The sequence below is a fragment of the Hetaerina americana genome, unplaced genomic scaffold (genome assembly GCF_022747635.1).
Source record: "Hetaerina americana unplaced genomic scaffold, ioHetAmer1.1.p SCAF_1, whole genome shotgun sequence".
In the NCBI taxonomy this organism is placed as follows: domain Eukaryota; kingdom Metazoa; phylum Arthropoda; class Insecta; order Odonata; family Calopterygidae; genus Hetaerina; species Hetaerina americana.
Window position 1 is genome coordinate 16,853,685 of NW_027286069.1, and position 25,946 is coordinate 16,879,630.

The 25,946-nt window shown below is 43.2% G+C and overlaps 1 protein-coding gene across 1 annotated transcript in view; it reads left to right on the forward strand.

Annotated features, from left to right (window-relative positions):
- Positions 1-25,946, forward strand: part of tup (LIM1_Isl and LIM2_Isl domain-containing protein tup) — a 340,217-nt gene that overhangs the window by 282,666 nt on the left and 31,605 nt on the right. Inside the window, exons 7-8 of the mRNA XM_071598899.1 lie at positions 14,733-14,786; positions 16,040-16,234. Of these exons, the coding sequence (XP_071455000.1) occupies positions 14,733-14,786; positions 16,040-16,234 (249 nt within the window). The remainder of the gene's footprint in view (positions 1-14,732; positions 14,787-16,039; positions 16,235-25,946) is intronic.

Below are 25,946 nucleotides of genomic sequence, written 5' to 3' on the forward strand. Positions count from 1 at the left end.
GAACACGCACTTTCCAGCGACGCTGGTTCCTTTTTTCCCCTAAAGGAAGACGCCCTCTCCACCTTCCTTTACATTGAAATGGATTTCCAGGAAGAATGGCGTTGGAGAGGGTGGGATGGTGTAAGGTGTCTCTTCCTCGGCAAAAGAATCCCTCCCCCCATTTCTTCACACACACCCTTCACTCTCTTCCCCCGGCCATTTCCTCCCCTCACTCCCGCCATCCGCTTAAAATCGTCGCTCGCTGGCTCGACCGTCTCCTCCTCTGTAGAAAGTCGTCTCTCTTCATCCGCAAGCCTTTCTTTCCCTTCGCTTCTTCTCACATCCTCCAGCCCCACGGCCGTCGCACCATTCTGCCCTTCTCCAAGATGAGACAAACCGAAGACTGAGGAGAATCCCGAAAAAAAGATCGATACTTCTCGACACTTGTTTCTTCTCGTATTGAGTCATTGAAAAGTGTTGCTGAGGAATTAAGCGGGTGACGAACGAAAGTAAAGGCGTCATTTTTATCTCAACGGAATGGGATGGATGGGCGTGCTTAGCCAACTGCGCCGCTAACGAATCGATATTATCTCTCGATCGCTATTTCTATTAAATATTCCACATCATTATTTACGCATTTTGCAGTGATCTTTTGCAAGAGATGAAAAACTGTGATTTTTTTTATTTAAGAGTCTGGCTGTTCTTCAACTTCAAAGGAAATAAAATATCTGTACTCGTCAAATGATAAAGCTCCATGAAAGAGGGCGCTGTAAATCACTTTTTTTAATGTACAACTGGATTATATTGCAAGGGAACATTATTTTGATGGGAAAAGTAAATTATTTCATTTTTATTTTATAAAATTTACTTGGTTGAATAAGGTTTTTCGGCAAGCAAAAAACCTCATCCCTATGGAATATTAAACTTGAAAGCGGAATTCTCGCTGGTGTATGGATATTCTCCGCAATTTTTCATCAAAAATGGTGGATCTTGTAGTAAAGCACATCTTTAGAAACAGTCATTAACCATTTAATGTATGAGTTACTCGAAACCTTGATATCATATCAATATAGCCAGCATTTGCATATTTGCAATTTTCATATTTGCAATTGCATATCTTTAGTTTCATTTAATATAATATACTATATAATTCATTATGAAAATTTCCGATTCTCTCAAATGCTTCTATTTTTTCCAGTTTTGCTACCGCGATATATGTCCGTCATATTATTTAGGTTCTAAATATTGTCGATGAGACAATTCGACATTTCAATTCCATTTTCTGGTTTACCATTAGTTCCTGGAGTGCATTAAATTCTCTCTCAAAGTCCTGCATTCTATCCTCCTTTGCCAATTGACGCCATAAATTAATGGTGGCTACAATCGAAGTCATATGGCATGATTACTCACCAGGTACAGCAAAATCTTTAGGAATCGCGGAATTGGTTAAGAAATATTCTGTTAATATTCTTACCATGTGCTATAATAAGAATTGGAACTATACCCAACTCTTTCTCTTTAATGCCTTCAAAGTTCACAAGTACAGCATGTGTTGCGCGCCTCAAAATTTACGGTATATTCTCACCTAAACGGTCAGATTCTCAAAGAGTCTAACATAAGACATGTCGTCCGACTAAGTTGCTGCAAGTACCCGCACTAAATGCTGATTACATCAAAATGTTACTGATTTTGCTAGAAGGCATTTTGTAATTTTTCCTGAAACGAGACAAATAAAATTTCAAGTATGGTATGCAACGGTTGTGAAATCCAACTGTTTCACCAGAATCAGAAATCAAGAAGATAGGTCTGCGATCTGCTGCGAATGATGGTTACGAGCATGAAGCCCATGATAAGATCGATCACAATGCATACTCTGCCGGGTGAATCCACCACATTACTTCACCTAAAGTCAATCTTGCATTCGCAAGCATGGCACGTCGGCATTCCTGTCGGTAAAATATTTCAAACTTTCCCCCAACATGATCTTCCGTTGGGAGTAGTGTGTAAAAGGGTATAGGTAATGCTCGAGTGATGATCAGTCCGGTGTGCTGCTCTCCTGTTACCTAGGCGTGGGGAAAATATTTGGTATTAGTAAAACTATGCGGAACTTGAAAGTAAATTGCTCACGAAGAGTGACCTTTTCCGTCTCCCGCCTTTAAAGTGTAACGTGCAAGTAGGGTGGAGAATGAAAGCAGGATGGCACATTGCTGGAGGGCAGTGCGCTCGCGGGAAAAGCGTCAACGGGAACTCAAGACGGGATGCTGGCTGAAACGATTCCCATCCCTCCTCTCCCCGGAGTCTTGTCTCTCTCTAGACACTTCATCTTCCTCCCCACCCCCCGCCGGCCGCCACCTCGAAAAAAGCTTGCGTTCCAAAGTGTTGCCCGGAGGGAAAGGAGAGGAGGGGAGGGAGGTTGGAATACGCGAAGAGAGCACAGCCCATCCCGCAGGGGTTGAAGGGCCGCGGGGAGACGGGTTACGTTACGGAGAGGGGGTGTGTTTCTTTAAGGGAAGAGCGGTTATGCCAAGGAGTTCTTCCTTTAAGCATAAGAAGCAAAAAGCGTTGAGCTCGCTGGTCCTCGGTGAATAGTACGTGCGGGACGAGCCATCGGTCATGGATGGTACAGTATAGGTCAAGCCTAAAATCGCGGTCAAATTAAAATTTAACTCCTAGCAACGGTGAAAGATTGGCGTGGTACTATTTGCCTCCGTAGATAAGAAAAGCTTGAGATTTTAATTGAAGTGCAGCAGATGAGTGACATTAGTGGCTACTTGTCTCACTGTCAATCCTGGTCTAAACTGCCTTCCGATAAAGTGCAGTGCCACATAAAATATATGATACTGTGGATTCTGTAAGTATCTGCCAAAAATGTAGCTCAGGGATGAATTATTTTATTTTAAAATGTTGACATTTTGATTGAAATGAAGACACAAAGATGCTGCATGTTTAATTTAAAAAACGGTTGAAACATTGAATCTTTAGGGGGAAAAAATCTTTCAACCGATGGTTTTTTGCGGATGTTGCGTCGTTAATTTTGGCTCTAAGGAAATAGTCCATAGATCACAATTTTAGATGGATCCGCTCTAGAGTACGTTGCTATTCTACTTCTAAAATCAGCTGCCAAAAATTTGCTGGTGGATCTCTAGTCTCACTTCGGAGATTGAGTGAAAGGAAGAGAGAGAGAGAGAGAGTTGAATTTAGATGCACATTTTGTGTTTGTTTTAAAACTGGTCGAGGGGCGAGAAGAAAACATGAGGGTTCCCTTTCCCCGCATCGAAATTCAAGCCGAAAATGCGGTAAGAGATGGGGGGGAGAGGGGGGGTCGCCGGTGAAAGGAGAGAGAGTGCGCACGCTGTTTAAGCATCTAGGGATGGTGGAACGCTCCCTCCAACGATGGCGCCCCAGCGGAAACCGCACTCGTCCATCGCTTGTTTTTTTTCCGTCTTATTTATATTTTGTGACCACGATTGCGATCGTTAACGGCGGACGCCTTTGCCCCTCCCTCCTTCCCTCGGGCATCTTGAGTGCTGTCGAGGCGACGAAGTGTCGTCGGAGGAGATTGGGGGTCGGAGAGAGCCGAAAGACTCCTCCCCCTTCGTTTACGGCCGGTGCGAAGCTGTATTTCCTGGTCACCAGTTTGGGGCCTTTGCCGGTACTCACGAGTGATATATGGCGAACGTTGAAAATTTATGGATGGCGCTATCCGAGAGGTATAACACCGCTCAAGTCTCTTTCAGGGATTTCGGAGATCCTTCACCGTTTCATTCAGATACTTCCGAGTGAGTTCGCTGGATCGGAGGAAGGGACGGTTTGCATGCATCACTCTTCAGGACAACCGTATAAATTCCGATGGGCGATATAAAACTCCACAATATTCGCCACACCCAGTAACCCTGACATTTCCTCCATCAATTCATCCCTCGAACGGAAGCCATTGCGTTTCTACTTTCATAAGTGTGATAGAATATTTTATTCGGGTTACATAATGATTTCAGTTTAACTCCCATCAGCCGAATAATATTTTTGTTGATGTATTATGTGATACAAATGTGAGTTTTTCACGTCTTTAATCATCTAAAATGTGTGTGGATAAACATGAAAATAGTTAAATTTCTTATCGTGTATTATCAGTTAATTATAAAAAAGAGTAATCATGCGTAGGTGTGAGGTGATGATGGAATTTCTATCATTGAGATGTTCGCGGATTCAGATACTACCCCAACCTGATCCTCGAATGGGAAGATGTAGTATGAGATTACAGTGCTCATCAACGTTCAAATATTGCACCACAAACTGCGTCAACAACTTGAATATAACTCTAGTGGGGTGCCGATTACTGAGCCACGTGTTCCCGTTACATATAGTTTGTTATTTCGATGCAAAAGTGTAAACCACGATCTCTGGAATGTAGCACCGTGGCGATATAGATATTTATCGACGGCACGTGGATGAAGGGTGAACACCCGGCGCCGTCACGCCTGGACGAAAGGAAAAAAAGGGGCTCGTGAAATTATTTGAGCGCGAAGAAGTCGAGTATTTTCTTTCGAGCACAAAATTGGTTTTGAATCTCCTTCCTTCCTCCATTCCCTTATTCACAATCTCCTTCACTTGTCTGGGGAAACACAGCCCGCGTCCACCCTTCAGCCCACCACCCCCAGACTCCTTCCCAGGCCATTTATCGACTCAATCCCCTTCGGCACTAAATTGATCCCGCGCGCGAAATTCCCTTCTCCCGCCCGCGACTTCCCTTCACCACCCCCTCCTTCCATCCGCACCACCCTTGCGGTGAACGACACCCCAGAACCGAACGGTGGGGGAGCGCCTACTCTATCACGAGCTTCCCCAACCCCCTCATTTTCCCTCTTCCACCCCATTCCCAGACCGGCATCTTCTCCTCCCTCCCCCCCTGTACCATAAGTGCTCGTAGGGACTCCTTATATAACCCTCCCTTGTAGCGGAAACCACCCTCTCCGCCTCCTCTCCCCCCGTGGCGTCGCGTAAACTCTCTCTCTCTCTCCCGCAGTTACCCCCTCCCTCTTCTTTCGCTCATCCCGCCCCCTCTCAGCTCCCTGCATTGGCATTCGGCCCCTCACGAAAATCCCCCCATTCCCACCGCCCCCATACCCCCTGCAAGGCCTCAACTCCCCCCTCCCAGTCCATTGAGAGTCCTCTGCACCTTCCCTTGCCACCGATTCCCAACTCATTCTGCATGCGTGAACCCCATTCTCGACGCCCATTCCTTCCGTCTCTCTCTTCTCTCGAAAAAAAATAACACCTCGCCCCGCTCCCTGCAGTTTGAATGGCCTGCTCTCCGCTCCTTCTCCCTCTCGAGGCACACCCGAATGCATTCGGCTTTTCCCACCCCGCCCCCGCAAGCACCACACGTCCTCTCTCGAACGCGGCCTCCCCCGCTTCGTTCCCCCCTTCTTCGCGCATGCTCCCCCCATTCCTTCGCGCGAACAGATATCGCGTCTTCCCCCCTCCTCCCCCCACCAATCCGTCTTCTCCTCCCCTCCCCCTTCTTCCTTCACCCCCCCCCTCCCAACCCCGCCGAATGTCATTCTCTACCCTCCCGTACTTTCCAACCCCGTTATCGCCCGTCTGTTTTGTCGTCATCCGGAGGTGGCGGGACTCCTTTGTCAGAGTGTTGGAGTACGCTCCTTTCGCTCCCCCAACCCCCCCCCTCCCTCCGTCCTTCCCTACGCCACCATTGCACCGAGATGGGGGAATGCGAACCCTCCCGTTGAAACGCACGGCGGAATTATTGCAAGTCTTTCGATGAAAGAATCCATCTTACCTCTTGTTCCTTCCAGACAGCATTGGAGAAATGCTTGCAAAATTGGTTGCCGGTGAGCTACCTTATTACTATTTTTTCTAGGGATTGGCGGAGATTTTTCTCCGAAAGAAATAAAATAAAACCAGTCTCCAATATGTGACAGCAGAGAAATTTAGGCTTTCATTTCCAATGTCAAGGGAAACAAACAAATATGAAGAAAAATATTTTCAAATATTTTTGCTCCCGTATAAGGTCAGAATATTTGATTTTTTTTATTTTTGAAATTTTTTTCGCTCGCCCTACCCTATAGTTGGCGTAAAAAAAGGACTTGGAGTAACCACAGAAATCATGATGAAAATTGCAATAATCTGGGGTGTGTCTTCAGTTTTCTTAACGGTAAATTATTTCTAAACAGTGTTGCCGACGGAATCTTTAAGCTAGCTGAAATTATATTTTAAACGTAATTTAAATGTCTACGTTTCCAAACTGATTGCCCAATAGCCCAATGTTAAATTGCTTGACCTTTGGATGAGTGCATTTCATTCACACTCCGTTGAAAAACTAAGTTCTCATTAGATAGTGAAAGAGTTTTTATCTGATTATAGGTGATTTATATTCGGTAAAGGGAAGTCGACAATTTACTGAGAAGTTTCAATATTATCCAAGTATACTGGAAAAATTGCAAAACTAGCGAGTAAAATTGTGATACATGGGAGTTAATCCAACACCATGTTACACTAGGAGATACCACACTGTGAGTAGTCAATGGAAATGGACTGTAATGAGACGATGCCAATAATATTTAAACATCTTGCATATATCCTACTCCATCATTACGGTTTCTTTCCATAGTTTCTTTCTATCAAAAGACTTAGAAAAACGTCTGCGGATCTTTGTCCACACCTGTTTCGCGATCATTTCATCTGATCCTAGAGGCAAGAAATTGGTTTTGAGCTTATCACTCCGCCCGCAAATGTCGTGGTAAAGAAAATATGGCATTACCATCACACCGATATAAAACGGCAGCTGTTGTTTGAGATACCACAGAATCATCGCCGGAAAATTGATCTATTTCATGATTTTCTACTTATACATTTCCTGTTCATTTCTACACGTGCGTCGATGCAGTTACACGGAATTCGGCATTGCGTATGAGATCATCCATACTAAAAGACTTTCTACTTTTCCACGGACTTAGTCTATGGGGAAGTCTGTACAAGACACAATTCTGTGGGAAAGTGCAAATTCTTTTAGAATGGATAATAAATACTTCCACCAAGTGAATCCTGAAACAATAGAATATAATATAAGATCAAATGAAGTTTACATTTTTCATGAGGAATATATTAGAAAAACAGGATTTTTCTAGATACCAGCGGATGAATTAGTCGTCCAGTGGGTAGAACGTTGAAATGCTCAGCAAAAGACCGAGTTCGATTCTCGGGGACGCCTCTGGGCACCATCAGCTTCATCTAAGTAGTAGGATTTTTGGCTGCCAGATATTCCTGGGAAACTATAGGGAAAGAATCTACCCCCCGTCCTACTTTGATGCGTGAGTTTTGTTTGCGCCATGGGGCTTATAGTTGATAACCTCTATTTTTCTATGTTCCAGCGTACATATCATTGCCGCGTTCAGGGTTATTTGAGTAACAGGTTAACCCTTCCCATCGTGTGCGGCAGGAAATTGATGTCGACTTCCGACCAAATGAAAAGTACACTACCGCCAACAAATCTACCGCAGTCTGATCTCAATCCTCCGGCCATTTGTGATTTACCCCTAATATAAAGGTTAATTCCTTCCACTCAGCCTGCAATTAGGGATATAAAATAGAAATTCTCTTTCCTCGTTGGTACTCGCCTTTCATCCCTCCATGCCTACCTCCCCTTTATCTTTCTCTCCGAGTCCTCTTTACCATTTCGTTCATTCTCCTCTCCTCCCTTTCCAACCCTCTACCACCCACCTCCCCCCACGGCCGCGTCAATTCTTTTGTCCTACGTCCTCATTCCTTCCTCACTGACTTTCTCTCGTCTGATGTGTTTTCTCTTCATCCTCCCGCCATCTCTCAGTGTTTATCGCTCACTCCGCCCATTTCCACGTTCATCCCCCCCCCTATCCACTCCCACCCAACCCCGGTCCCTCCCTCCGCGCGCTCGCTCGCAGCGTAACACTCTGGGAAATGATTTTCTACGCTTGCGCGGACACATATAGTACCTCGCCCCCCCCTCTCCCCTTGCACCCCCTCGGTACCTTCTCCAAAAAAAACCCCACCCTCCCTCCCTTCCAGCCGCCAACCCACCGCCCACGCGTCCCCCCTCCCACCTCCTCCACCCTCCCTCTCTAGGGTCTCTCCGCTCGCCCCTCCCGCGTCTCCCTGCCATCATTCCCACCCCCGCCACCCAGTCCTCTCCACGGTTGCTACCAACCCAGACCCCTCATCAAACTTTAATTCGCCCCCAACTCCTCCTCCGTCCCCGTTTTCACCCTCCCCACCTCCTTTGTCTTCCTTTTCTCTTCCCCTCGGAAAAATGTCTCCCCTTCTATACTTCCCCACTTCCCTCCCTCTCTATATTCCCCTCCTCCCTCCCTTTCGTCCCTCTTGCTCTCGTTCGCTCCCCTAACAAGTAGTCGTTTTTACCCTGCCTCTCCTGTTTCGCCACCAGGAACCGCCACCAGTCGGGTCGGGGATTTCCTTCATTCCTCCACGCACGCCTTCTCTCCTCCCGCCATCTTGAATTTCGCCTTCGATAAGACGACGGACGGGTCGTTCTGTCTTGAACTGGTGTAGTGAAGAGAGGCACCTTCGCGGGGACGATCCGATTACTTATCGATTGTCACCCTCCCTCCCCATTCACCCACCCAAGCCGTGCGCCTTCCCACACGTCCGCGCCTCCGCGATCCCCTCTTTCTTCTGGCATCGACGAGTAGTGGTTATTTCTCCCTTCTGAAGTCACGAACTTAACCACTCCGAGGAATAATCAATGTGACTCCACGTGTCTCATGGCCATCGGTAATAACTGCTCACTGGGACATTTTCTGAAATGTAAATTAAAATTCAAAGTCATTCGCAAGGCTCCCAGAAACTGTAGGTTCAAGATCCTTTTAATCAAATATCTTATGATTGCTCGTAATAAGTGATCCTTGGGTGGACGAAAAGCTTTGATATGGCGAGCCTATGTGTTAAGTGGAAAAATATATTTGCAATATTCAACAATTCTCGTTCGTTTACCTTAAAAATATTTGGTAGGTTTGCATTGAACACACTCGATTACATGATTTTGATCTAGTTCTATGTGTTCAAGTGTTTAGTATTTTTAGAACCCCGTAAGCCACTGTTAGGGTGTGTGGCAGGGGGTGATTACTCAACAGACCTTTCATAATTGCTAAAGAGGCAAGAGATATTACAAGAGATATCATCTGTAATTTCACCTGTTTTAAACTAATGTTTTCTCAGTTCCCATATGTTTTCGTGAGAAACATAAAACGCTTCCAGAAGCTCGTTTTTACGGTGCCTTCTGGGCAATTAGTTTATTTCCCCTTATCCATTTTTGTCTTTTAAAAATCAAAAAGCCGTCGATCGCCGATCCAGCTGAAGACGAAAAGTTTAGCCGGGCGAGAAAGGGGGTCCGCGGGAGTTGGCACGCCACCTCAGGAAGGGGTCGAATCGCCAGTTCCGGCGCCACACGCGTCCTCGCCATCCACCCATCCAATAAATAACCAACCTCCTGGGGCGAGATCCCAACCTCAAGTGCATCGAGTGGGGCTAGAGGGACGCGATTTTTATCGCGGTACTTAAAAAGGCTTTAAGGCCCCTTATCGCCCTTTCGTGTATTTTCCGTACGCCTCAAGACGTCCAGATGGATGGATCATGGCTTTCCGCGGAAACCGCTGGGAACGTCACACTGCCACTTTTCAAAGGTGCCGTACCCTTCCTTTTTTAGTCGCCTTCAGAGACGTGGGTAAACACGGGCGGGGAGGGGAGATAATTTCTTTCCCAAACTCTCGACCAAAGATGTGCTTCATACGGTAATGCATCTTCCCAGCGATGGTAGACGGGTGCGCCGGTGGGAAATGCAATAGTCCCTCGCTCCGTCCTCCACTCCGAATGCTCCCTCCCTTTCGAGGTAAGGCAAGCGCTTGTTCTCCTATGGTTGGCTATCAGTAGGTCTCCTTATATTTCCGACAAATATTCTCTCATTGTGTTTCCCGAGGAAGTTAAACCTCGGAGAAAAATTTTAATGGGTGTCTGAAACGGTACGAGTGGTCTTGAGCGTCTAATAGCACTTACCGCTTGAAAAAAAAACTGTTTCCCAGCCTGCACCTCGAAGTTTCTTACAAATATTACACAGACCGTTAATTTGAGCATCTCTACCTTGCTGAAACTGCAATATACGCTAGCATACAAACATGTGTTGTCTCAATGAGCGTCCACATTTCATAGAATGCTTTCCGAGGTATCATCCCATCATTGCATGCTACTGAACTTAAGCATTTGCGTACCTTGTTTCTCCTTGGCTTCAGATGTAAAAACATCAATCTTCAATCTTCGGAAATTAAGCCAAACGTAAAATTACGAAACACACGTTGATCATCACACAAATTACAGAAATTGCAAAAATATAGACAGCTAGGAAAACCCCTTATGAGCAAATTAAAAAAATAGTTTTTTCTACTGCAGAAACTCGATCGGAAGAACTAACACTACGTAATCATGCAAAAGCTGTTGTGTAAATGGTGCGAAGAAGCATGAAGAGAGAGACTTCCCCTTTCTGGGCATCGGGCATTTTGCTCAAAGGCGACTCTCCACCTGCACTGAGTGCGGACAGCTGTGGCGGAAGAGTAACTCAGGCACTCGCGGAGGGAGAAATTGTCGCAGTAAAGAAAGTGGGCGTCGGAGCTTTCCGGAATGGATTTCCATACGATCGGTGGCCATATTGGTTGGAGTAAATAGCGCCCTGCTTATCCCGATCGTAGATGAACGACTTAGGCGTGGCTTGGGAGATTGCGTCAGCCACGTATTTTTGCACCCAATCCCTCTCGCCATCTCTGCGGAACGCCTTATTCGTGAATGCGTCCTCCTCCTTGCCCCCTCACTTTAACGCTGCATACATTTTCCGCGCGTGAACCCGGTCGGAATGCTCTCCCGTTGTGTATGCAACTCTTTAAGCCTCCCTGACGCTACCGTATGCGTAAAGTGAATACTCATCGAGGATCTCTATGTGGAATAAACCAGTTGTTTTAGCGAATTTAAGTACAGAACCTCCGCGTCTTCTTCGTAATTTTTTATCCTTTACTCAGTGAAATACTAAATGTGATTATTATTTAATCCGCCTTATAGCTGTTACTTTTGAAAACAAAAAGCGACTTACGAAGAGCAAGAGACGATAAAAGAATTGTCAAAAGTTTGGAAGTTAAAGGAAGAAAGAGAAGAAAAAACAGTGCGTTTCTAATAATGAGGGCGGCCCCTTAATGTTTATGTATAAATTTTTGTAATTGAAGTATCCTCCCAAAGATACTCTACCTCTAATTTTCTTAAAATATAAAATTTTTCCCGAAGAAATCGTTGAACAAGACTTTTCTTTAAATATGTGATGACTAGGGTTACACGACAGGTAATTTGATGATCCATTATAGAGTTAATAGGGGCAAAGTAAGATTTCATGTTTACTTTTATATGTGGCCACTCTTTCTTTTTCCTCCTCATTATGTTTTTCCTGCCAATATTCCACCAAACTATACATCAACACTTTATGGAGCTTTTGGCATGAATACTCCAGCAGTATAGCTGGAGAAACTGTCGTCAGGCAACGGCGAGAAGGAAGGGAAGCCGAGCGGCTGTATGTTCATCCTGCATGAGATCCTCGTAATGTCAAGTAACCAGCTGAAGGCCTCATTAATTCTAATTTCAACGTTTTTGCAATCAATAATAGTGCTTTCGTTATTTTGGGAGTGATCGTTCAGTATTCAATCAAAATCGCGGGTTTTTTTTATTTCAATGATGTGCTTCAGATTTCACCATGTTGTAAATTCAAATTCGCATAATTTTCATTCAATAACGCATTAGGTATATAATTACATTTAAGGTAAAAAAACCACAATCATTCCATTGTATTTCGAAAATTTTATTAGTTTAAAACATTTTAAAGCAATATTAGATAAAAATTTTAAATTGTGTCAAGTTAAAAGCTATCATATTATTTTATTTCAAATTTTTAACGAATTCCTAAATTATTCTCTGGCCGCCTTTCGGTTGCTTTTATTTCACCGCGGATATTTGAATAATAATCGTCAAGGGAAGGGAATGCGATCCCGGAAAGCTTTCCTGTCCTCACCCTCGTGGGCTTCACCAAAAACACTTCGTGTGGGAACTTGAGGAACATTTCTTGCCGGAGCGACGTCATCCTTTCAGCCAGCCCTCCGCATCGTCATTCGAGAATCCCTCGCGTTTAAGACGAGCCCCCATCCATCAGCACTGCTGCTTTCCGGAGTTTCGTGTCGGTCCTCCTGGGAATTCCGAGAGGCGTGGGTAGAGAAAAATATACGCAGTACCTCCAAATGATATTTCGCTGAGCTCGGTAACCATGTCAAATACTCGATGAACCGCGTCGCATTTCACTTTCATGATTTTAACTTAAGGTAGGTACGAGTAATGCATGCCAATGAACCATAATTCAACAAATTACGTCTGTTTTTATGTTATTTAATGCTAATACGAAAACAGCGTTATGCAACGCTTGAACGCCTTACTACAAGATCAATGCGATATGTGATTTTGCCAAAAGAAAGTAACGCGATCCTCGAGAGAAAATAGCAAAAACTCTAGTAATAAGTTCGATATAAGTAGGGGGGTCCATGCATTGCTGGAGATCCCATAGTGTTGACAGTGACAGAGAGACGGGAGGCGAGTGGCGTAGGAGACGAATAAACGAGAATGAACGAATGGACCACAAATGGTAAGCGCAGACACAGATGAGCTACGAAATTCACTCCTGACTTGAAAAAAATGTCCAGGAAATAGAAGTTTTAATCAAAATCGTAATTTGTGCTGAACATTGAAGTATGTCTGGAGCACTGAATGTAATTACTTAGAATCGATGCCTGGCTTGAAATTCATTCGTAAACTATCGGAAAATGGCATTTAATTGGTAATTTAAATCTCTCTGGTACATTTAGGTATTTCCCTGAGTCGATCGAATTACGGATAACATCTTCTAGATTTTCCTTTGGTTCGCAGGGAAATCAATAATTTTTTTATGGTTTATATTTATATGTATTCATTGAACCGAAACCCTGTAGATACATAAGATATAAGGTGGAATTTAATATTCTCGTCGGTGAAGAGGTAAGGAGCAAGTCATATTCCGGGGGGAGGAGGACTCTTGCCCCTCAGAGGAGGAGACAGAAGCGAACCGCTCGTCATTCTTTCGCAAGGTTTTATTTTTGCTCAACATTAACTTCGGATATTGATGATGAGCAAAGTCTAAAAAGTCGTGGAAGCAATGAAGGGGCCTTTATCTCCTGGCAGGATGGGACGTAATGGGGTTGTCTGCGGGTGGAAAGGGGTGCGTGGAATGTCGAGGGGAGGGTGAGGGGGGTGGGGATGAGTGCCAAGAACTGGACTTCCGACGTCGGCAGAGCACGGGGTGGGACCTCGAAGGAGCGGGTGGGAGTGGGAGGTGCATCATGGGAAAGAAGGGAGGGGGGAGGGAGGCGAGAGTAAACAAGACGAGAGAGCAGCGGGGGGGCGGCTGACTTTTTGGGTGGCCCTCGGAGCCCGCCCTCCCCCTCAGCTCCTCCTGCATCCCTCCCTCCCCCCCGCCGCCGTCATCTTCTTCCCTTCCGCTGGATCCCCTGCGACCGCCCCCTCCCCGCCCACCCCAACCCCCCTCTCCCGCCGACGCTATAGGATGTCAGAATAAACACGGGCTCCCATGGGTTGGCGGAGTCAGGGGGTGGGGGAGTGGCAGGAGGAAGTGGGGATGCGAGGGATGGGTGGGGGAATGGGGATATTCCTCTCACCCCCCACCGCGGGGGTGGGGGGTGGAGGACTGCTGTTTGCGGGGTGGATGGGCGAGGATTGCAGGCGGGGAGGAATATGAAGCGTGCGAGGATTATGTGTGCTATGGTTTGGCTCGAGAAAGAGTATGGAGGAGGAGAGGTAAGGGAGGAGGAAATAGAGAGAGAGAGGTTGGTATATTTGTTGTGCGTGCGAAGAGTGTAGGCGGAGGATTGGGGTAGGGGGTGGAGGTTGAGGGGGTGTGGGGCGTTCGAAAATAGAGGCTTAGTTTATTAGTGATTAGTGGGTGGGGGAGAGAGAGGATGGTTTTGGGAGGGGAAGGGAGCGGAGGGGGACGGGATGCGGGATAAACTCTTGGGACTGGCTTTCACGTGCTGTGGTTAAGAATAAATGCGGTAAATAAGTGAAGCCAACCCCCCTTCTCCTGCTCCTCCTCATCCTCTCTCACGGAGGGGTCCTACCCACTAAACGGGTGTGCTTTTCGCCAGATTCATAGGAATTATCCCAGCGCCGAGCTGGTGAGGGCTCTCGTATGCCATTTCGGTGATAAACTGACGTCTTTTTCTTTCCGGATCCGGCCTACTTTTTTTGAATGATGTTGCCCTGTGCATAGCTGTATTTCCATGCATATTTTTATTTGTTCTAGCCTTCGCTCTAGCTTTAAGTTTTGTAAAAAAAATTATTTGTATGTAGTCATATTTATTTTATTTTGTACTTTGTTTGTGTGTATCTATTTTAATTTTATTTTGTTTGATAAAATCCAGTTTAGCATCTTTTTTTTACTTTTTTTGAGAAATATATAACCCATACTGATGGATGTATGATGCACCAACTTTCACCATGGTCATCAGAAATGATAACTACCCTCAAAACCCCCATGAGTAATCTCAATGATCCCCGCTGTGCTAATTACCTTTTCTGCGGAGAGATGGCATTAGCATTTGGTTTTTTGAATCTTGCAGGACGGAGGTTTCGATCGGCTAGTAGTGTACTCTGGTGCCGTTTATTACGAAAATGTAAGTGTGAATGTCCAGCTTTATGCTCCTAAAAACAAAATTAACTTCCGCTTGGAACGAAATATTTCCATCCAGTATCTTCCCAAAAGCAACTGTAAACTTGATAAGTAATAATAGTCTTCCTCTGATGCACGGCTCGCTTTACCTACTTTTCGACCCGAAATTTTCCATGAAACGGCATCAGCATATAAAGAAAAGTGCTTGAAATTCAATGTCAAAGAAACAGTGGCAATTAAATCCTTATAAACTATGCCTGTCAGGTCTACCTATTAAAATAAATAACACAAATGTTACACCCACTTAAATAATAAATATTTTACGCTCATTGGAATGGAACTAGCATTTGCGTAACCATTCTCAAAAACTCGGTAAATATGCAAACCGTGCTGACTCTCCTGAAGCATTAATACCTAATCTTAAAAAAAAAACATTTTTATTGTATTTTCTTTTTGTAATTCGCCTATTCTCTTTGATTTATTCTTAACATTATCGTAGAATGCTTTATTAATTTTGATTGCACGCATGTTTTATCTTTGTAGAACTAAATGTATGTGATTTTTACATCTTGGTGTATGGTCTGTCTCTTTCTCTATCAAATAACATAATGTTATAACAGGTGCGCGGAATCACGTTATAAAGCAGTAGGTAGTTGTTTGAAATTAACTCGGTGATAATACATGTCTTTGCGTTCATATTTCTCGTTTGTTTTTCCTTTCATCTCTCTTGCCGATATTTTTAAGAGTGTCATTACATTGTTGTCATTTTACATTATGGAAAATAATTCCCTTGCCTACATTTTTGATTTTTACTTGGAAGTCAAGTTACATTTTATGTTTCAATTTTTTCTGAGAAATATCACAGTCCGTCATTACTACCCACACATTGTGAAAATTTTGTTCGGTTAAAGATTTTCCAAATTCTCGATGGACTTAAAGAAAATCTCTCACCCTTAAGTCACCAGCCATCCTTTAATGGCTCTGTCCAGTGAGTTCTGACTCGCTGTTAGTTTTTAACTCCCAATGTTTGTTCATGAGTTCCGATCAACTAATGAAAAGCATCAACTAACGAACACCCCTATTCTTCGTCTCTTTCTCCGCACCCCTTTCTCCAAATCCTTTTCGTTGCCCCCTTTCCACCCCGGACACTCCTCTTCCTTCGCCACCATTTCTTCCCCTCCCCTCTCCCCCGCCTCCCCCCGCGACACGATGTACCGCCCGCGGCGGTGCCCCACCTTCGGGCAGGACGGCCGCAAGTTGGGATACGGCGGCATGCAGGGCATCCCTATGGTCGCCTCCAGCCCCGTCCGGCACGAGTCTCCGCTGGGCATGAACCCCATCGAGGTGCAATCCTACCAACCGCCCTGGAAGGCCCTCTCCGACTTCGCCCTCCACACGGACCTCGACCGACTCGACCCCGGAGCGCCACCCTTCCAACACCTGGTAAGTCAGGTAAGTGAGCGATCACGACGCACGCGACTTCACGCGATTTCTAATCTCTTGCCGTATCGGTTTCCAGATCCCTCCGGTCACATTTGACCACTGGCGTCAACGTTTGTTTCGTTCTCCGAAATAAGATTGGTCTCGAGTTCTTTTCCAATATTTTCTAATTAATGTCCGTCTCCATAAACTATTTTGACTTGGCGATCAATTTGTTTAAATTATTCATGTTTGTAAAGAATAGATTGAGGCTTAGTTGAGTACTCAAGTACTAAGTACTCAAGTACTAAGAGTACTCAACTCTTACTCATCGAAGAATGACCAAATCACTGTGTAATGTTCCACACACCGTTGTATTAAAAACCGACTGTAATTTCAGCGGGTCATCATAAAGGTATAGTTATTTAGTGTCCACTCCTAAATATACCCACTGTTCGATTTGATATGTTGCGTTCACAATTGGGAGGACGTAAATCAGATTTTTCGGAAATAACTGAAAATGGAACTGTTAATTTTCCAAATGAACCAGTGTTTGCCGTTCATTCCCCTTTATTTCCTGTATCCCGGCCTAAGACGAGATGAATCAAGGGTGCTGAGCAAAGTTTCGAAATTTAGCTCTCTCCTTTTGGAGAATTATTTTTCATCAGCACCACCTCCGCTTGCCTGCCTCAGTCATCCGTCCGTGGATTTCTCCCCGCCCCCATTCCACCATTCCTCCCCTCAACCTACCTCTCCGATAGACAATGGGAATATACAGGAGTAGCCACCAGATATTTTTCCCTTGATACTCGCAGTAGCCATGGCCGGTTGTTAATAAATTCGCTTAGAGCATTACAAAGTGAGTTGTTGATTCACGATCTTAACGTTGAATAGTAAATTTTTGCTAAAATATATAACTACTTATTGGTTTTTCACAAGCCTTCTTGTAGTAAAATACTTTGTAATATTCTACGGGGTGCATATTTGAGCCCATTGAATAAAATCTCCGAGGTTCATTACTATGTATTTTATTATCAAAATTGAGTGGAATGCTTTTCTACAAATTTAGGCCCAAGGGTTCATTTATACGTTGTTTTCAGGATGCAGGAAAAAGTATTTGTAGAAAATGATATTAATCTCTTTGGAATTAGTAAATCCATCTTATTCTGGCCTTTACAACAGGTGACAAATTTAAGCACTCAAATAATTCTTAGTTTTCCCTTTCGAAATTCCGTTCCGTTGGTCTGTCGCGATCTCTACAGTATAGATTTTAATAGTATTGGGTAACATATATTATGAGTGAGCATGCTTGGGTACGTTTCGTCGTACAGGTACAAAGATGATAAAAGTGAGATACTGCAACATACCTCTGAAAGCTTACTCCAGGTGGACACTTGGAATCTTCGAAGCTTTTGAACAATGTCCAAATTTCGATTAAATATCTTTAAGTACGCTTTTTGGTTGAACTATGTAGATTCTATAATATCATATTGGAAAAAGGTCTCTCGAGCTCGCTCCAGCGTAAGCGGGAAATAAGAAAAAATCTCCATCTTGTTGTTCACTTATCTTTAATGGTTCAAGTAATAATAAAAGGTCCAAGAAATATTTATATTGTACATTGAAACGGGAAATTATTTCAAACCATTAAAGGTGGCGTACTCACATTCACTAGTCATTCGCCAGTCATTCAAGGATCCATAAAGATGCTCCAGAACGTAAGCAAATCACCTCCGCCTTCTCCATTAGAGGTCAAGATATCAAGGTATTCAGGCGCCTGTGTTTTTCAGGGTCTTAATAAATTGATATTTGACCGCAGGTTGAGTAACCGAGTTATGATTCTGAAACCATTTGTTATTTTATTAGTTTTTCGGTCTTCGCCTGGGCCAGTTGTAAGTGTCACTTTGTGCAGTGCACCATCTGTTGATTGAATATTTAATGTTACAACCTTTTTTGTCTCTCTTCAAAAAAATGACACGCCTACCCATCCCCCTCCCACCCTCCGCCACAATCTACCGTCACAAAATTTGTTGGCTTTATACAATCGATAGAATAAAGGAAAAGCTTGATAATATATCGCATTGCTCTTTTAACTAAGCTCTTTCAAAAGTTCCCGTTCGTGTCATCCGTATGTGTAGGAGTAGAAAGTGTATTTTTGAACCTCAGCTTTGGCAAATATTTGTCTTCAATTCGATGTCCCTACGCAAATTGTTTAGCAACGACATAACAGCGTTCCAAAAGGAAATATTAAAAGTTCGTAGGTATCAACTAGCATTTTAAAATGAACCATGCTACTTCGTGCAAGATGTATTTTTTTGTCATGTTTCATTGAAATTATGCGTTAAAAGACTCAAGTTAAAGCAGCAATTTTGCAGGAACAATAAGAATGCGTGGGTAAAGTTTTTCAAAAACGTTGAAAAAAGTTAAAAATAAGATTCGAAAATGTATACTATTTAGTTTTACAGTTGTACATATCGATATATTTTATGACCATATTTACCATATTCTTTGAAATCAATGCTCATTTAAAAATCGACGTCACACCCTGAAAAGGTACGTTGACTTCAGTTCAATTAGGAGTTGAGGAGCCGTGAAATAACGATGACGAATGTAACAGAACTAAGGGGAGGAGGGTTGATAAGACCAAGAATAAGTTGTTATCACATTTTTGCCGATATATTTAACCTAACCTAAAATGTGAGTATAACTGGAGAAGTTCAGTGTAAAACTTTCGACGTACAATATTGAAACTCCAATCATGCATGTTAGTACTTCTCAGTGATGTTTATCGAATTGAAATTTAGAATGTCACTTTTTCTTATCATTTGACATGCCTGACTTAGCCCTAATTCTCCACCTAATTACTATATGTTAATTGTCATAAGCGAGCTAAGTATACCGCTCCCATTGTTAACTTTTAAACGAATCATTTTTCAAATATTTTCATAGTCTCCAAATTTTTGCAAAACCTGTTTGCTTGTGAGACTTACTACTTTTGATAACAGTTCCCCACCGATCAAATCTTAAGATTATCCGCCGATCCATTATGTAAGATGGATTATTTTCTATCGAGTATTAAACCATATTTCCATATATTACACCATTCACCATTACACCATTACACCATCCATATATTACTAAAATCTAGAGTGATTTTGAGATGGCATATGAAGTGATTCTTGGTGTTGCATACAGCCATCAGATGTATTGTATTTGTATGTATGTATTGTACTATATGTTTCGTTCAACTGATGTCAAATTATGTCTTGTTTCAGTAGTTTAGAACCAGTTTCACTCCATAGGTTTCAAAACCTAATGTAATCTGTATTCTGCTCCAAGGGACTTTGCTCCCAGAGCAATAAAAATTGTTTATATATATATATATATATATATATATATATATATCAGATGTGTTATCAAGAATAGTATGTCAATGTGTAAGTGTAGTCATTGCATGAGGACAAGTGGCAAATTCAATTAAAATCCTCTGAAATAAAACAATGAAACCTTTGTTTCCGAAACGTTTAGTAAACGAATACAGGGTTTACATTTAGTATAATTTCCTCAATTCACAATCCATAAGAACCATTGTAGTTTCGAAAATTATGTACGTATCCAGGGATCCACAGCTAATTTATGTCAGCAGTCTCCACTTTCGTAGCCATCAGGTCAACTTCGCCAAGCTCTTACGCAGACAAGAATTATAATCGTTGACACGGGCAGAATAATTATAAAGAAGATGATGAATGCCATCTTCATTGAGCCCGGCGGGGGAGGTGGTGCATAATAAATTCTGTCGGCTAAACTATGGCGGAGGACGATTACCCTGTTAGGGCATCGCCGGCTGTACTGGTCATAGTATTCGGTGTTGTACTGGTTACGGCTTGGGGCGGAGTAATGCAAAGGATATTGGTCAGGGTATTGCTCTGGATATAGGTATCCAGTCGTTGGTAAAGGTGGTACTGGTGGTGGCACTGGTGGTGCTGATGGCGTTGGTGCAGCTGAAGACCCTTCTTGATGTTGTTAAGACGGAATATATGAAATACATAAATATATTCCGCATGACTATAGACTAATTAGAATTCCGATAAATATTTGACGTGAAAAAATACCATTTTTACTGGCTTCTTCTGGTATTGAATAGTCTCTCGGGTCCTTGGACTGCATGTCAGGAGTTGAGAAGAAATGCTTTGGCGGAGTTGTCTCCTTGGAGACGAGCAACATTGTTGGTGTGTAGTAATATTTGAGTATTGACATTGGACTCGCGTCAAAACCAAATTTCTTGCTTCTAATTTCTAATTTAATTATAATTAAAAAAATGGGTTTTTCCATTTCTTAATCTTCTGAATTAATAGTACTCATGATCTACCATAACGTATTTTTCTAGAGCCTACTTAGTGTTTGCGAAATCAAAATAACTCGTTTGCAGAATTCGTTCTAAAAATACTAAATTCTAAATATTTAATTCGTCTATCATAGTTTGTGTTATTGTTATCGGTATGTGTATGCCAGTGATATGGATGCTAAATAGGAAGTAGGTTACAAAAAACGCAATTACGGATGTCATATTGTGACTATAAGGCTCACAAATTATCCCGTATCCTTGGTCGGAAAATAATAATGCTACTCCAGTTTTCCAAAGACGTTTCCAATATTATGTAATAAAAGCATCGGTAAAAATTCCATATTAATTTGCAAAATATTATCAAGAATCGAGTTAATTGATAAATTCCATTTAAGCCAAAAGAACTAATTTTCTATGGATCATACCATCGTTAAATTTGTTTCAGCGCTCGCCGTCAATCTTTTTTACTCATGGTAACATTCGGGAGTGAATAAATATATATTTATTTATTTTTGCTGGCCACGCCTTAAATCTTGGAATAGATAGTCAATCAGCCATGAATTTTTTCCACCACAGTTTACGCCTCAAAACATGTATTCTACTTGTTTCATCTGCATCAAAAACATTTGGGTTTGGAATTATATCAGTGCACCTTCCACTGCGGCGCAAGCCGATCTCTTTCCCGACTTCGCCGTAAGGGGAGAGAATCCAAGCCCATTCGTGGTTCCACTGGTGGTTGAGGAGAGGGTTTAAAGACCCGGAAGGGAAATTCTGCGAGCCGTCACAATTCGAAATACCCTCTACTCGACACGAGGAGTAAACTGTTTACTCACATTTCTTCCAATCTTGACTGGCACCCGTTTATTTCTTCGGCCCGACGAGGGTGGCGATAATTGAGGGGAAGACGAGAGAAATCAGGGCCAGAAAAGGGAGTGTGGGCTGAGGGGTAGCCTAGTGGTCCCCGGCTCCCTCCCGTGGTGCCCCGTAAGAAGGGTCTGCTGAAGGGAGTATGCATCGTAAAGACCGTCTTCAGGGAGCGAATGACGCCTTGCTGTTTGAGCCGTTTTCAAGCTCTCCTCCACAGTGGACACCCAATACAGAGTCAATGCTCGCTCATCGCTAACGCGAGCACCCAGCCAGTGCAAAGAAGTACCTATTTTTCCTAATTAAACGAATTGCGTAATAATTTATCCCAGTACTTATGCATTAAAATGGTTAATGTTTTTGAGCATGATGAAGTGAATGTGTGGTGTAAAAAAGAAGTGTTTGATGCAAATTCCGACTAGCTGTAAGATTTGTGCTGCCATCAAGGTCGGGATCTTCTGGTTCATCTCATTCATTCTCATGTCTCATGTGCTCTTTCCACATATAATAATCATCTAAATAAACGTCCTCGCAGTCGATTCAAACTGGAAGTTCACGTGAATTCATCGTCGGAGGTGGTATTATTTTAAATAAACCAGTCCCTCGCGTCGTGAGTTATCTTGTCTTACCCTCGCTAAAAACACGCGAATCTCGGGTTACCCGCGCGCCTTCGATAGATGATCATCGACCATACCCATCGGCATTTCTGCCGCTCTCCCCTACACCCCCCATCATTCCCACGGGTCATCTCCGCCACTCAAATCTCCCACGCGTCCACGTCCCCCAGACGTACACCCGCACAGCCTTCCTCCTCCCCCTGAGCATCTCCCGCACAGTGCTCGGAGGAAGCCTTGGCATGCTGTTAGGCCTTCTCTTCCTCCACCCTCCCCCCTTACACTCTCGTCGTCCGACATGCAACGCAAGCCGAATGGCCGCCCTCCTCTCGCGAGACTTCTCCCCCCCCCTCCCCCGTCTCTCTCTGGTTTCCCCGTGGGTGGAAAAAATGTCGTATCCTCCTCTTCCCCATTGTTTATTATCGGGATCGCCTTGACGCGATGGAATCCTTGAGAGCCTCTCGCGGCGATAAATGAAACGATTACGCATCTCCGCGGAGCGCTGTTTGCCCGGAGCGAATCCGTGTCAATCGTGGTGGTGCAGGATGAGATTATTGTAACTTTTTTTGCAACGCGACATCTTTCCTCTCCGTTGGCTCGTCCGTGTTGTTTTCATAATGTCGTCCACTTAAACGGACGTAGGGAAAGGTAACGTGGAGTAATTGGTCGTTGTCCGGCACTCAACACCAAGTAAGACATGGCCGGTGAGGCAGTGAAACACCAACCGATGGACATTCATCCTCAGATCGCTCGGTTTTTTCCCCAGGACGTAAAAATTCTCCCTTCCACATCAAAATGTAAAAAAATCCGTTGGAATGGAGTCGAGAGACTTGGAGAATTTACTCCGTATGTACCTGCTTACTCAATTTCAGAGCATTTGTATAAATTTAATTCTCATTCTAGCTTCCTGAGGATGCGTCGTGAATTTCAAATAAAAATAAATCCTCCGGATGCTTTTTGTGGTGTTTATTTTTCTTGCAGGTTAGCTCTGCGGAACCTGTGATGAAATGCTTCCTGGAAGGGACGAAATTTTATTTGATAATAAAATGTTTAGCGTAGTACATTTTTTAACTCGCCTGGGATTGAAGACATTTATTTTACGGGAACCATCAAATGTGGCTACAATTATTTGCATCCGTCAAAAAGGTGTCTTTATCTGCTTTGCAAATAGATACGTTCTATTATAAAATGATTGACGATTCATGACCAGGGTATATTTAAATGTATCGTTTAAAAAATACAATAAGTACGGATCACTTCATTGCCAACGTGAGATTCTGGAAACGTGTGTCGAAACATGGATGAAACATGAAACGTCTTTTTAATAAATTAAATGAGAGGAAATGCTACCCCTAACACTTCTGATAGCATAATTTCAAGTATTTCATTGCTAATTATTATTTTTGATGCGATATACAAGTATGATCTTTCGAGTATATACTGATGATAACCCTGTTATCAAAATGGCGCATATTTTCCGTCATTGGCGATCCTCTTATCTGCTCATTTGGCAGTTAATTTGCCTTATTTTTTCACCAACTGAAAATGTAGTATTAGGTGACATAAACTTTAGGCATCAGGAGTAAATTCGTTACGATTGCTATTCTTAGGTTAATTAGGCTTTATTGTATTAATTTCAGGTCTTAACAAAACGGTTGCTTCTTATTACACAAAACATATTTGAGGATGAGACTAGTAAAAACTATGGCCCAAAACAAGAATATCATTGCCAGCGCTGCGGTCGTTTTACAACTGAAAGGCTAGCATAAATCGTCAATTAGTGCATATTGGTAGTGTACGTTGAATCATTGCGATTTCTGTCGGAAGGACTGCCACCCCATCGTTTCCTAATTGTTCTCAGGAGCACATTCTTTAAAAATGTTCGTACCTCAGCTAACGTCCCTGTTTAACTGTTTCTTCCACACTTTCCTCCCCAGCCAATGCGTCCGCCGCTTTCCCGCCCCATCCCTCACCCCTTCCTCAAGTCAAACGCATTTCACAACCTCACTTTGACGCCGTCCCAATGGCCTCCCAAGACATTTTTCCGCTGCCTCCTCTCCCTCTGTACTCTCCCGGCCCTGCCCCCGCCTGCCGAGGGACCCCTAATGTGAGAGACGCCTGTCACGACGAGTTTCCGTACACACACACACACAAAGGCAGAAGTTCGATCTCTTGTTTTCTTCCCCCGACCACGTTTCCATCCCCCGAATTCTCCTTCGCCGTTTTCGAAGCATTTACCCCTGTTCTCTCCCTTCCCTTCTTCCTTCTCGTAGACCTCTCCAGTTCCACGCATGTGGATTCGTCACGTGTTGCGCGCCGTAGGAGCGCGGCGCATGTTGTGGGTGTGCAGCGATCCGTGGCTTCGTGAGTTTTGGTGTTCAGTCTTGGAGTCCATTCAGTCAACTCGTCCTGTCCGAAGATTGGTTAACTTTAGTATTCCATTCCTCCCTTTCAGTGTTAGTTCAAAATACACTACGATAGCTGTTACTTCGTAAATCTACTTTATTATTTCTACTCATGTCACATCTACAGCCACGAATGTCTCCGTGCCAAGCTAACCTTAAGGAAGCGTCACAAACACCCCATTACGCAAGAAAATTATCAAGATCTCGAAAAATATCTGTCGCACGTACCGTAGCAACGAATGCTCTTTCCGTTAGTGTACTTTCATCGTTCAAATCCCGTCTCCCTCGCCCTTATTAAAAATAAATAAAATACCTGTACATGAATTCATTAATACCGTGTTCCTTGGAGTAGGGACCATTAGCTAATTTTTTTACAAAGGCAGTTCACTGAAGGAAAAGAGTTCCTTTGATGGAAGCAAAAGTCACAGTAAATATTTTTGAGTTTCCTAGTGCCATCGAAATCTGCACTCGCATAAATTTCTATTCCTCGCGCCTCACTAGATGGGTAGGTATAAAAGTTGAATGGATAACTTTGACCGATTCGATAAAATGTCGCTCAATCGGTTAATTCCATAAACAATTTTAGTAATCTAATGTATTGGCCACTTTCAGAGTAAAATGATCGAACTGTAAAATCAAAAAATGCCAATCCAATAGCCTACTTTTATTAATTTATGATATACACTCAGGGAAAGGTCCATTATTCTGCTAATTTTAAGGCGGTCGTTAATTATTAATCATCAATAGATCTGTCACAAATGTAGGAAAGAGGCAATTGGAATGAAAGTGAGTGTTAATTTTACTTTGAAAAGTGTGACTAATAGTCCGAGGCATAATCGGAGGCATAACTACTGCGACTCTCCGCGCTTTCGTTGGACAGATTTCCAAGGTGATGTCATGGTGTTCTTTCACCCATCTTCTTCTCAGTTTTTTACTTAGGACAGCTTGTCAACGCTTGTCACTGACTCCGGCACACACGAAAGGCGTCACTAACCGCCAGCTCTGTCACTCATTGTTTTTACAATAAGAGCGTATTGAAAACGTTATGCGGGGTAATAGTTTCAGTTGAACTCTTTCTCTTTGTTTTTATAGTTCCATGGATAAATTCTTCTCGTTATAATTCAAATGCCAAATGTACATACCCGTGGAGAAGAAGCAAGCAGGAAACCTGTCTCGCGAGAAAAAGCCCAACGGGGCAAAACCTGAGTGTGATTCAATTATTAGGTTTTCCTTTGGTTCGCACAAATTTTCGCGTTTTTCAAGCCTAGCGCGAAGCCAATTTATGTGTGTTCTGGCCAGTCTTTGAAGTTAACATGAGATTGAAATTTGGAAAATTTACCTCTTCACTTAGGCACTGCATTGAAAACTATTTGAACGCCAAGTATGTGTACAGATGAACCTACTTATTGGATCTTTACAATTATAATATTTATTTTTCCGGCGACTTCTTCCGGAGAAAACGCTAATTGCTATTGCCAAGTGATATGCCCTCAACGGATGTCGACTGTCGGAATTCCAAT